The sequence below is a fragment of the Mesoplodon bidens genome, assembly GCF_964165515.1.
Source record: "Mesoplodon bidens genome assembly, chromosome: 2".
In the NCBI taxonomy this organism is placed as follows: Eukaryota; Metazoa; Chordata; class Mammalia; order Artiodactyla; family Ziphiidae; genus Mesoplodon; species Mesoplodon bidens.
In genome coordinates, this window is record NC_138177.1 from 56198139 (window position 1) to 56211258 (window position 13120).

General features: G+C 35.7%; 1 protein-coding gene across 4 annotated transcripts in view; it reads right to left on the reverse strand.

Annotated features, from left to right (window-relative positions):
* The window catches only part of LPGAT1 (lysophosphatidylglycerol acyltransferase 1), a 110224-nt gene that overhangs the window by 34276 nt on the left and 62828 nt on the right, over nucleotides 1-13120 (reverse strand). For all 4 annotated transcript variants that reach the window (XM_081225510.1, XM_081225512.1, XM_081225511.1 and 1 more), the window contains 3 exons: nucleotides 10152-10270; nucleotides 5147-5242; nucleotides 1567-1837 (listed from right to left, as the gene is read on the reverse strand). In XM_081225510.1, the coding sequence (XP_081081636.1) occupies nucleotides 1567-1837; nucleotides 5147-5242; nucleotides 10152-10270 (486 nt within the window). The remainder of the gene's footprint in view (nucleotides 1-1566; nucleotides 1838-5146; nucleotides 5243-10151; nucleotides 10271-13120) is intronic.

Sequence of the window (13120 nt, forward strand, 5' to 3'; positions counted from 1 at the left end):
ACTGCACCACCAGGGAAGTCCAGAGTTGCATCTTTGAGTATGGTTTACTTTTTCCTGGCCATAAAAGTAATACATACTCAATAGATTTTTTTAATTCAGGAAAGTATTAAGAAATGGAGAAAAATTATCCATAATGTTACAACTCAGAGAAGCAATCACTGCTAATATTCTGAAATCTTTCCTTTCACTGATTTTCTACTGCCTTATTATTTACATATTTGAGCTCGTATTGTTTACACAAGAGTTGTATGTTTCTCCCACCCCGTTAACATTATAGAGCATAAGAATTTTCCAACCCAATAAACATCATTTGTAATGACTGTGTTGTATTCTGTTAGATGGATATTTAATAATTACTTATCTGTTCTCTCTTCTGGCTATTTCCAATTTCTTGCCATTAGAAATAATGCTGTGATAAACTACTTTGCCAGTATTTCAGATCATTCCCTTTTGATAAGTATTATTTGCAGTAGAATAACTGAGTAATTTATCAACATTTTAAGACTCTTAGTAAATACTGCCAAACTTCATTAAACTCATTCTCTGTATTAAAAACAAAGAAACTTTCTAAATTTGATAAATGCAAAAAATATAAATTATAATTCCATTTGCATATCTATGATTAGTTTCTCAAATTTGTCATTTCTATTCCTGTATCTTTTTAAAAAAAATTTTTTTTAAGTTAATTAATTTATTTACTTATGGCTCTGTTGGGTCTTCATTTCTGTGTGAGGGCTTTCTCTAGTTGCGGCAAGCAGGGGCCACTTGTCATCGCAGTGCACAGGCCTCTCACTATCGCGGCCTCTCTTGTTGCGGAGCACAGGCTCCAGACGCGCAGGCTCAGTAATTGTGGCTCACGGGCCCAGTTGCTCCGTGACATGTGGGATCTTCCCAGACCAGGGCTCGAACCTGTGTCCCCTGCATTGGCAGGCAGATTCTCAACCACTGCGCCACCAGGGAAGACCCTATTCCTGTATCTTTTCATCCAGCAATTCTACTTCTAGGAATTTATACTACAGACATGTTCCACAAATCTGTAAGGATATTTACAGGAATGTTGACTGCAGCAGTGGGAATGGCCATGAGTAAGGTGTACAGTAAGGGAGAGATACCTTCAACTTCATACATTCCTATATTATTTGAATAAATTATTGTAAGCATGGACTACTTTTGTAAACAGAAACATTAAAAAGTTATATTTTCATCTTCTCCCTAAGTATTATTTCTATTTGACAAAAATTATAAATATAAAAAAGAACAATGCTGGGCTTCCCTGGTGGCGCAGTGGTTGAGAGTCCGCCTGCCGATGCGGGGGGCGCGGGTTCGTGCCCCGGTCTGGGAGGATCCCACGTGCCGCGGAGCGGCTGGGCCCGTGAGCCATGGCTGTTGAGCCTGTGCGTCCGGAGCCTGTGCTCCGCGACGGGAGAGGCCACAACAGTGAGAGGCCCATGTAACGCAAAAAAAAAAAAAAAAAAAAAAAAAAAAAAAAAGAACAATGCTATCTTCTGGAACTCCAGAAAATCCTTTAATTCCAAGAAAAGAAAAAAATGCTAAAAACCATCATACCTAATTCCTTAGCATCTCCTGCTGGACTTCCATTTTCCTGTCGTGCTACAAGTGCACTCAGAATAATTTTTGTTGCCCCAATCCTTGGCAAAGTGACATGTGTAAGAAATGGCAAGTTATTTTTCTTGGCAAATGCCTGACTGGTTTCTCGCCTCTTCCTGAGGAAGCCCCCTTCTGGAAACAGAACAATCCATTTTCGATCTCTGCTCCTGTAATTATTTTCTAGGTGCTTCCTGAGAAGAAGAAGCTGTTGGTCACGATGAGATTTTCCCTAGAAGGTAGACACACATAGAGTAAGTACAGTCACATTTGAAATTTAAAGGCTGTAAAATTAAATAGAAATAACTGCTTCTAGAGTAAATCCCAATCATAGGCTAGAATAGTGATTTCCCCCCACTTACTTCCCCTTTTGACCATACTGGAAAAAGTAAGTTATTAGCACTTACATAAATAAACCCTTCCCTCTGAAGAAAAAAATTGCTCTAATTGCCCCCGAAAGTTCGTTCATTCATCATCAGTGAGTATTTACTGAGTACCTACTACTTACTTGCCAGGCACTGTCCTGGAGATAGAGAAGTAAGAGACCCTCATGAAGCTTACTTGAATGGGGAAGATATATAATACATATGCATATGTATATGTGCATATGTATAAATGCAACTGGTGATAAGGTTAGGAAGAAGAGTAAGAGACTAGAGAAGCTCAACAGGGTCAGGAAAAGCAGCTCCAAGGAGGTGAAATTTGAGCAAAGAGCTGATAATGTGAGGGAATAAACCAGATGAGTTTATGAGAAGATGAGTGGCATAGTACTCCAGGTGATGAGGAGAAAAAGGACAAAGGCCCTGAGGTGGGAACATGTTTGGCATGTTCAGAGAACTGTGGCAAGGCCAGTGTGGCCGAAAATTGCAGAGAGAGGTGGAGGACATATAAGAAAGGCCTTGAGCTTGGTTAAGTAGTAGTTTGGGATGGAACATCATTAGACAGTTTTCAAAAAGGGAGAGTCATGATCTTATTTACATAAAAAAAAAAATCTGCTGGCTCCAGTGACAAAAAGACTATAGGAAATAAGTTAGGAGACTCCTGTAGAGTCTGGACAAGGGAGTTTGATGAGATTCAACTGTGGGATATCGATGAGAGGTGCACACATTCAGGGAAAAATCTGAAAGCTAACAGGACATTCTGATAGGCTGGATCTTAGTTGTGAGGGAAAGAGAGGAAAGAGGATAACTTGGAGACCGAAAAAAGGAACGTAGAAGCATTTTTAGGAAAGCCCAAAACCCATGACTAAATATAAGAAGGTTCTTCCTTTCAGTACGATCAATTCGCGAATAATTTTCCAGCCAACACAATTACAGAAGCTCCCCAAAATAATTTGTATACTTTCAGTCTTTAGACTAAATTATTCTAAATGCAAACTAAGTAACAATTTTCTTAGCTAATTTACGGAATTGAATTGATTATAATTAAGCTTTACTTTTTTTTTGCAGTACGCGGGCCTCTCACTGTTGTGGCCTCTCCCGTTGCGGAGCACAGGATCCGGGCGCGCAGGCTCAGCGGCCACGGCTCACGGGCCCAGCCGCTCCGCGGCATGTGGGATCTTCCCGGACTGGGGCACGAACCCGTGTCCCCCTGCATCAGCAGGCAGACTCTCAACCACTGCGCCACCAGGGAAGCCCTAAGCTTTACTTTTAAGTTCCCTAGAGTACATGTAAAATATTTTTAATATTCTTGGAAATATCTTGTCAAAAATGTTTAGTAGCAAAGTCCCAAGAGATTTTCTTTAACATTAATACTTTTTTTCTCTCCCCTTCCCCCATGTTATAGATTTTTATTACTATCTAACAGGGAAAAAATTTTTGCTCTTCAGAAATGAATTTGTAAATCTCTCCTGTCTTCCCCTCCAGTGACACTCTAAGATATTAGGTTAGTTTCTTCCTTAAGTTATTCTGATCACTTTTTATTTTGTCTCAACCTTGTTGTGGCCAATCCCCATTCCCAATTCTTCCTGGGGTTCCAGTGCCTGCTTTTTTCCATCTCTCTGCTCAGAAAAACCAAGGGTGTTTCCAGAAAAAACTGGACAATTACACAGAATATGAAAAACAAAAATATGTTTTGTATATAAAACTGTCTGGAGGGGACTTCCCTGATGATCCAGTGGTTAAGACTCTGTGCTCCCAGTGCAGGGGGCCCTGGGTTCGATCTCTGGTCAGGGAACTAGATCCCACGTCAGGGAACTAGATCCCACATGCATGCCACAACTAAGAGTACTCATGCCACAACAAAGATCCCGTGTGCTGTAACTAAGACCTGGTGCAGCCAAATAAATAAATAAATATTTTTAAAAAACTGTCTGGAGCAAAGTATAATATATGTGTTTGGGGAGACCTATTTTCATAGAGCTTAGAAGTTTTTCTACACACTTCTAGCTTATTTCTGAATTTGTGATGCTCAGAAGAGGCTTAATCAGATTCACCAGCAATTCATTACGTAATTACTACGTGTAAGGTACTGCACCATCCAGGATGAAGTGGCTAAATATATAAACACCAGGTAAGTGTGGCATTACCATACATAAAAACTCTTGATATCATATTTTGGTTATCCATTTTTGAGAAAATAAAGCATGTAGCATATCAGGGAAACACTATAATGCAGTGCTGACTTCTTCTTTTTTTTTTTTTTTGCCATGCCGCGCGGCATGTGGGATCTTAGTTCCCCAAGCAGGGACTGAACCCGCAGCCCCTGCACTGGAAGCGCGGAGTCTAACCACTGGACCGCCAGGGAAGTCCCTGTATGCTGACTTGATAAGAGGGTATTATTCTTTTTCCTATACTAAACTATTCCTAATGCTTGCGGCCCATTCCCAATCCACCTTCCTCCATCAAACCCATACTCATTCTTTAAATGTATGCCACATATCATCTTCTTCTCTAAGGTTTTTCTGGATTTACAGAAATTTGACGTACTCACTTTTCATACTATGAATTCACAAAGTATTTCCTCTTATTTATTTATTTAATATTCTCCCGACTGGTAATCTTATTTATTTAACAATCTCCTAACTGCTAACATAGATACCTTCTGTATCATATAATGGTGACTTGTAAATAAAAATAAGTGATAATATAGATGATGATAGTGGTAGTCATGATGAAGATGATGAAAGTAGCAGGGACTGTTCTGAGCGTATAACACGTATTACTTCATGTAATCCACACAGCAACTCTGTGAGAGGAGTACCCATTATTCTCATTTGAAAAATGAGGAAACTTTGAGAGGTTAAATAACTCGCCCAATTCACACAGCTAAGAAGCAGAAGAGCTGAGAATGTGGCAGGCGCTTGGTAAACTGTTTAGAAGCGAGGAGGGTAGAGATGAAAATATTTGCATTTTAATGTTTATGCGTACTCAAATTCAGACTGAAATAACTGAAATAAATGTTTTAGGAAAAAAGATTCCCAGCTCCCTCAGATAACTAGAACTGGCTCTACCTATTATAACTGGTTTTGTGATGCCTCTTTTTACAATAAAGAATCAGATTGATCAGGCTATCACTGTGGAGAAAAATGCTCATTACTTACCTGTCTGATAAAGAAGTCTCCGTGAATGAGAGAAACAATTCCAAAGTTTGTGTACTTAAAAATATGATCCATCAACCACATCATTTGAGCAACAACCTAAAATATTTAAAAGCAAGAAATAAATGTTGAATAGAAAAAAAAAAAAACCTGACTATAGTCTAGCCAGTCTCTAAATTTTAAGTATAATCATCCAAGCATACTTTTAATTAACCTATCTTAAATCTAATGTTACTTCTACAAATAAAGCACTATATGAAAAATTACAGGTCTTCATGCATTATTTAGAAATGTGTTGTATAATTTCCAAGGATTTTGAGATTTCTCTGCTGTTTTCTGCTATTGAGTTCTAATTTGACTTCATTACATTAAGATAACCTATTCTGTATTAGGTCAATGTTTAAAATGTATTGAAGTTTGTTTTATGGCCCAGGATATAGAATATCATGGTATATGTTCCACAGATAATTAAAAAGAACGTGTATTCTGTGTTTTGGGGTGTAGTATTCTATATGTTTTGATTAGATTTTATTGGTTGATGGTGTCATTGACTTCCAGATCATTGTTGATTTTGTCTGTAAGTTCTATCAGGTGCTGATAGATGGGTACTAAAATCTCTGACTATAATTTTGTATTTATCTATTTCTCCTTTCACCTCTATCAGTTTTTGCTTCATGCATTTTGAGGTTTTGTTGTTTTGTGTTTATGCATTTAAGATTGTTATGCCTTCCTGGAAGATTGGTCCTTTTATGTAACGGTCCTCTTTGTTTCTATTAATTTTCTTTCCTTTGAAGGTTACTTTTTCTGATATTAATATGGCCAATCTCACTGTTTTCTTTGATTAATGTGTTCATGATATATATATATATATATATATATATATATATATATATATATTTATATATATTTATATTTATATCCTTTACCTTAAAACTAACTAGTTCAGTGTATTTGAAGTTTCTTATAGACAGAATATTGTTGAATAATATGTTTATCTACTCCACCAATCTTTCTGTAACTTGCTGTATTTAGACTATTTAAACATAATATATTTATTGCTATGTTAGTGCTTAAAAAAAAAAATTACAGGTCTTGATTCCAAGTCTTGGATTCCTAAGTCACAGGTATATACATATCACTGGGTAACAAATAAAACTGAATTAACTGCTTAAATTTGAACTTAATGATTTCCAATTTGTTCTATGTAAACAAAACCTTTGGAAATTCTTATATAACTTGTAAAGTTATTTTGAAACAATACAATATGCCTAAGTTATCAAATGAGGGCTACACATTTAATTAATAAGCACTAAGGCTTTATAACATGTGACCTTAACTTAATGGCTAAAATATTAAAAGTCATAAAATATAAAGATACGAATATAAAAATTTATAAAAATATAAAAATATCCAAAATAAAAGAACATTAAAGAATTTAGTCAATAAATACACTGTAAATTTTTAAAAAATTCATTTAGTAGAATGATTTACACATTCTATTATATCATGAAGAGTATTTGTTAGTTTATACAAGGCCATACTCTTTGCCAGCATAAAAATACTCAGTTTCTTAAACACAAAAATATTATCCACTGCTGATAAGAGTTAATAGCCATATCAAGAGCAGAAGACTTTATTTCAAGCAAATTTCAAAATTAAAAGTAAGTGTAAACAGGATCTAGTAAATGAATTGGTTAATTGTTCTCCCCTGCTGAGATAACAGCATCCCTTGTTATAAGCCTTAAATAAATAAAGTGAAAACTACAGCCTCCATCAAGAAAGCAACAGAGCTCCACTTTGGTTCCTATAGGAATAACAAATGTAAACTTCATCTCTGAGCACCAAATTGTATGAACTAACATGTAAGGAAAAAACTAAGCATTGACATCCATGTGTTGCTTTTACAAAAACATTATAAAAGCCCACAAATAATATTCAAGCTTCTGATGTAATTTTTCAGTATCACTGAATAGTTCATTTACATGACTCCTATTCCAACAGTTTTACCATATAAAGTAACTTTAAAAAAATAAAGATACATATATGAAAGACTGATTTCCAAATCAATTAATACAGAATGAAATAATCACCAACATCTCACTTTTGAATCTTGTTTTGCTTGGTAATGATAACCACTTCGTTTAGATAAATTGAGATGGGAACTAAATGGAATTTGCTGAAAAGTGCCCCAAGAAACAAAACAAAAAGCAAGTGGATTCAACCTGTAAAACCTTTGAGCTTTATACACAGTATGAAGGGTGGCTGCAATTTATTGCTCTCTGGGTTTAATACCAACACTAAAGTAACTAGCTTTTATGTTTAATCTTACACTTATAGTGGATTTACCGCCTCAGTAAGAAGGGTAACGTAAAACAAATTCAGTAAGACAGCCAAGCTATCTTCTGAGATTTGTATGGATAATTCTGTCCTAACTTATTTTAGGGGAAACGTTACAAGTCAATAACTATTTACTACATATCTAAAAGTTCTATTGATAGAAATAAAAATTCTTAGTTTTATCATCAGTTGCCACAAAAGGGCAAGACTCCTCACTTCACAGATACTTATTAAAAAGGTACCAGCACGTATAGAAAATATAACTAATCCTTTGTCTCATATTTCTGAAAAAATGAGGTCAGTAAACAAAAGCTGCCTGAATCAACTCTGTCGACGTGACAGGCTGTCACTCAGAACGTTGTTAGGTATTTCCAAGGGACAAAATTGCTCTACATCAATTATTCTTTACCAGGAAGCACGAATTTTCTACATGTCAAAACATCTGGGGAGGCTTACATGAATGGCTCCATTCTTCATAGCCTTCTGAGATTTTAGTGGAGTCGATGGTTTTCTAGTTTAGAAGTCTGCAAGGACAATTTTGGCTGTCACAATGACTAGGGAGTTCTACTAGCATGTAGTAGGTTGCAGCCAGGTAAGGAAAACAATGTGCAGCAGGACAGTCCAGAACAACAGTGCCGTCCTACCAAAATGCAAGCAGTGCCCCCACTGAGGAACAATGACAGGTGCTACAGGAATTCCTGAATTCAAAAAGCTATGTTATACTCATATCACCATTAAACTAGTATTTTTAAACTGGCCCAAAATTTAGCATTAGCTTTCTTTCTTTGAAAGTGCCCATGGAGCAATTAATGAAGTAAACATTCCTACTTGTGAATGTAAATTAATATTGCCCTATACTTATTACGCAGGAGGCAGAAATTTTAATGCTTCCACCTTTTTATTTTTCAATTACTCCTTTATGAAACAAGATAAAAAATTCTTCAAGGTTTCAAATTATTTTGTAATATTAGATAGTAATATCAGTATAATTAATCTGAAAATAAAAACAAAATAACTCTGGACAGAAAAATGAACCAAAGACCAACTAACTAAAATCTTTTTACAAAAGCAAACAAATAAACTAAAAATTTTTTTTGTCCACAATATCGGTGAATCTCAGATTACCTGATACTCTGGTTAATACAGCTCTCACCTCTGCCAAACGGGAGTTAGAGTAACAAAGTTAGGCATATTTATACTCACTGTTTTAAGCACTCTTTGAGATTCAAAAACCAATAGAAGACACTGTAGGCCCTCAGAAAAATCACTATAAATGTAAGTATCTTATCGGTAAGCATAAAAGTGTTCTCCTTGATACAGAGCCAAACAAACTAGTTTTTACACAATTTTAACATCAAGAATTGAGGGGACAGGCAGTAAATATTATTATAATGCAAATATATCTACATAGTGATATCCTTTTATTTTAACAATTCTGAATATAAGATTCTGAATATAAGAAAGGACTGAGTTTATTCTACATTCCAGCAAAATTATGCCTCTGCTTTTCAGATAAACAACAAAAACAGATTCCATAATAAGCAAACATATTTTCCATTCACTGTCACCTCATTTTCTGACCGCTGAGCTGCTGAATCAAACTCTCTGGGACCTAAACACACCAGGCGTATTCTTGCCTTAGTGTTTTGGCCGAGATTACTTCACTAAAGAAGAGGCCCTTGCTCCACTACTCTGCCTAACTAAATTCTACTCACCCTTCAAGGTCAAGTTTACGTCCTCTCTCCTCCACAAAGTTTTCTATATCCACCAAGTACATGGTGAGCTCACTTTCCACCGAATAGTTCTCACTTTGCAATTTAGTATTGTTTGCTATTCCCTCTCTCCACCTACCACTAGATTATTAGTTGCTTTAAGGGGATAGTATCTTATAGGATGGTCTTCTATATTTATAGTCGGTGACCATGAATATGAAACACCTATAAAATACCAACTGATTTGTTTCTTCACTATTAGGCCAAATATTAATTCCATTAATTTTATATATTTTCTATTTATTTACTTTTCTATGAACATAACCGCTTTACCTTCTCTTAAGGTAACAATTCTTTTAATGTTAAAGACTGACTTTATGTTAAACCCTCCCAGTTTATAGGTATGTTTTAGGTAGCAATATAAGCAATATGAAATCAACAGTTCAAACACAGCCCTAGAACACTGAATAAAATGGCCCTAATATCTTTCCTTTCAATTTGCTTTCTAAGTGAAATCCAAAATATTTACCTTACTTTCTTCTGGCTAAAGATCCCCAAGATCACCTAATTCCCTGTCCAATTTTACTCTTCTATCTTAAGCAAACTGCTTTTTGTGTTTGTATTCCTCAAACTGGCAATCCACCACTCACCTCAAGACAGCCCCATGCTGAACCATATTAACTTTGCTTCCATTTCAGTTATCTTTTTTAAAAAACAGCTTTGTGGAGATATAATCCACATTATCCCAGTTATTTTTCTTTAGGTCTGTAAATTCCTCTCTTAGAATAATTTAGAGTTATATACATAGTATATTTCTCTTTTTAAATTTTTCTAAATTTTCATGAAAAGTATACATATTAAAGTGTAAGTCTACATTCCCAACTGTGGTAAGATCCGTAAATTGATTCTCTGTTAACCTCCCCGTTCTGCAGTCTATCTCTGCCTTCAGGATGGCTTACCAGTCCTTTGTCCTGGAGACACATCATCAAAGTACACACATCTCCTGTTGCCTGATGATTCACCAACATTACTGCTTCATCTTTTGAAATTGCTTCAATATCTTCCCCCCATTCCATCACTGTAAGAACAAAAAGTTTCAAAGCTGTCATTTAAAAAATTCATACATTTCTAGAAGACTTATATTAGAAACACTGGTGCACATTAATGATGATACATCACTTAGCTAAAACTTCTAAAAGTTTAGAACTAAGTTTATTTCCTATAAAAATCAGGATGTTCATCTTTTATAGAGACCCAAAATATCTGTTAAAATGTAAAACGGCCATACCTTTGATTTAGAAATTCTATTTAAGAGTTTATCCTATAGAAACATTTGTCCAAACAGGCAAAGATATGTACAAAGGATATTTATTGCAACTTAAATGTTCACCAACAGGGGAATGGATAATTTTTATATAATGGAAGAGTATAAACCCATTAAAAGAATGGAGGATATCTCTATACACTAACCCAAAAGGACTTCTTATAAAGTAAACAAAACATACCACAAAACAGTATATATAATAAAATCCTATCTTTTCAAAGAAGGAATAAAATTTACATGTAACTTAATACATTGAAAAAAGTCTGAGGAAATGAATTCAAAACTTAATACTGATCATCATTGGGAGGTGGTGCCCAAAGCCCCCTTAAATTCTACTTTATAATAAAATACGTAAATATTATAAAGTGTGTAGGCATTTTCATTTTACAAGAAAACTAATTAAGGATGTTACATTTATTAAAAATCCCCAGATGAAAAGTCAATGCACCAAAGCCTATATGTACACTCTAAGGAAAACAGTGATATCTCCAAGTAGTTACGCCTCATTTTATACCAAATTTACTACACGCAAAAAAATAAAACTGAGCATCAGTGTCAAACATCAGGACTCTACAAAGAAGGTTCTAGGTTCCTCAAATGTCTGACGTGAATTACCAGAGGCTGAATATATGTTAGCATTCACTCATCTCACTCACTGCTATAAGGAAAGAAGCTGAGTCACCTGTGTGTAATAGTTCTGGATGAAATAGGGATGGGAGACCTGATGCTCACCTGCTTTACCTCTGCCAGCCTCCCTCCTTCACAGTCACCTTTCACTGTCAGCCCAATACAGCGGAGCTCCTCATTTGAGAAAAGAGTTCTGTTAATTTTTTCTTTTTATTAAAAGCCATTTAAGGGCTTCCCTGGTGGCGCAGTGGTTAACAACCTGCCTGCCAATGCAGGGGAAACGGGTTTGAGCTTTGGTCTGGGAAGATCCCACATGTCGCGGAGCCACTAAGCCCGTGCATCACAACTACTGAGCCTGCGCTCTAGAGCCCGCAAACCACAACTACTGAGCCCGTGTGCTACAACTACTGAAGCCCCCGCACCTAGAGCCCGTGCTCCGCAACAAGAGAAGCCCCCGCTCGCCGCAACTAGAGAGCCCGTGTGCAGCATGGAAGACCCAATGCAGCCAAAAAAAACCCCAAACCAGCCACTTAAGCAAGGCATCTATGCATTCATTTTAAGGATCTTAAAGATTTGTATTAAGGGAATTTCAGCTGGGCTGAACATATATTCAGTTGTGGTACCTACTTGCAAAGTGAGGTATTCCAGTCATTCTCTCAGAAGTTATTACTAACACACAAATAGCTTACACTGTATGGTGAAAGTTTTAAAAATGAATGCAGAATGGAAACTACATTACAGATGTCAAGTAATCCTTAAGGAATAGATGTAGAACACTGGGGACAGCCCAGCAACACCAACTTTCCTTCAGAGCGGCCTTTCCTTTCCCAAGTTGCCAGTGAAGTTTAGCTGACAAGCTAACTTTACTGAAACATATTGAATAGCTGATATACACTGTGTGTGGGAGCAGGGGGAGTATAAACTGGTACAAGAGTTTTGGAAGTCAATTTGGCGATATATATATCAGAACTAAGAAATGTGAAAATCCTTCTACCCAGCAATTCTACTTCTAGGAATTCATCTTACAGATATACTTATTCATGTGTAAAATGACACATATGCAAAGCTCTTTATTGCAGCATTGTTTATAAGAGCAAAGATGAAAACAACTAAAACGAGAGACTAGTTCAAATTCATAGAAATTTCTAAAATGGTGGCTGACAGGAGGGAAAACTGGGGAGTTGTTTAATTAGTATGGAGTTTTGGTTTTGTAAAATGAAAAAGGTTTGGAGATTGGTTACACAATAATGTGAATATACTTAACAATACTGACACTTAAAAATGGTTAAGATGGTAAATTTTATATTATGTGTATTTTGTCACAATTAAAAATAAAAAGGGAGACTAGTTAAATAAATTATAATATATCCATGCAATGGCATATTATGTAATCATAGCATTTTTACACTAATATGGAATGATATACTATAAGTAATAAAAGCAAAGTGCAGAACAGTGTGTGAAGAGAGAATATATTTACTAAATGAAAACTCCTCATATCACGTCTCTGTTGACAACCCTTCAATGAATGTGCGCGCACGCACGCACACACATACACACACACACCACCATTCTTTCATTAATTCATTCTTCACTCAATAAATCAGCATCAGGCACTGTGGATATAAAACAAATAAGAACAAAAGTATTATTCTAATGCAGTTACAACACTCAAGCAAAGTCTAACTTGGTTCTATAAATATTAGGCTATTAAGAGGTAATGTGGAAAGTCTTCTAGTTCCACATCTATATAAATAGATGTTTCATAACCAAATAGCCCTTTAATGCAATTTCTGCTACATGAATGGAAAATACTAGATACCTAGGCCTGTGCAGAGGAAAGCATATGTGTGAATATAACTGCAAATAAAAATAAGTTTTCTACTTAAAATGTATCTTACTTGCTTTATATAAAGTAGATAAATCTAGTGTGTTGGTTTAAATCTCAAAATATAAATTGAATTTAGAACTCTCTGT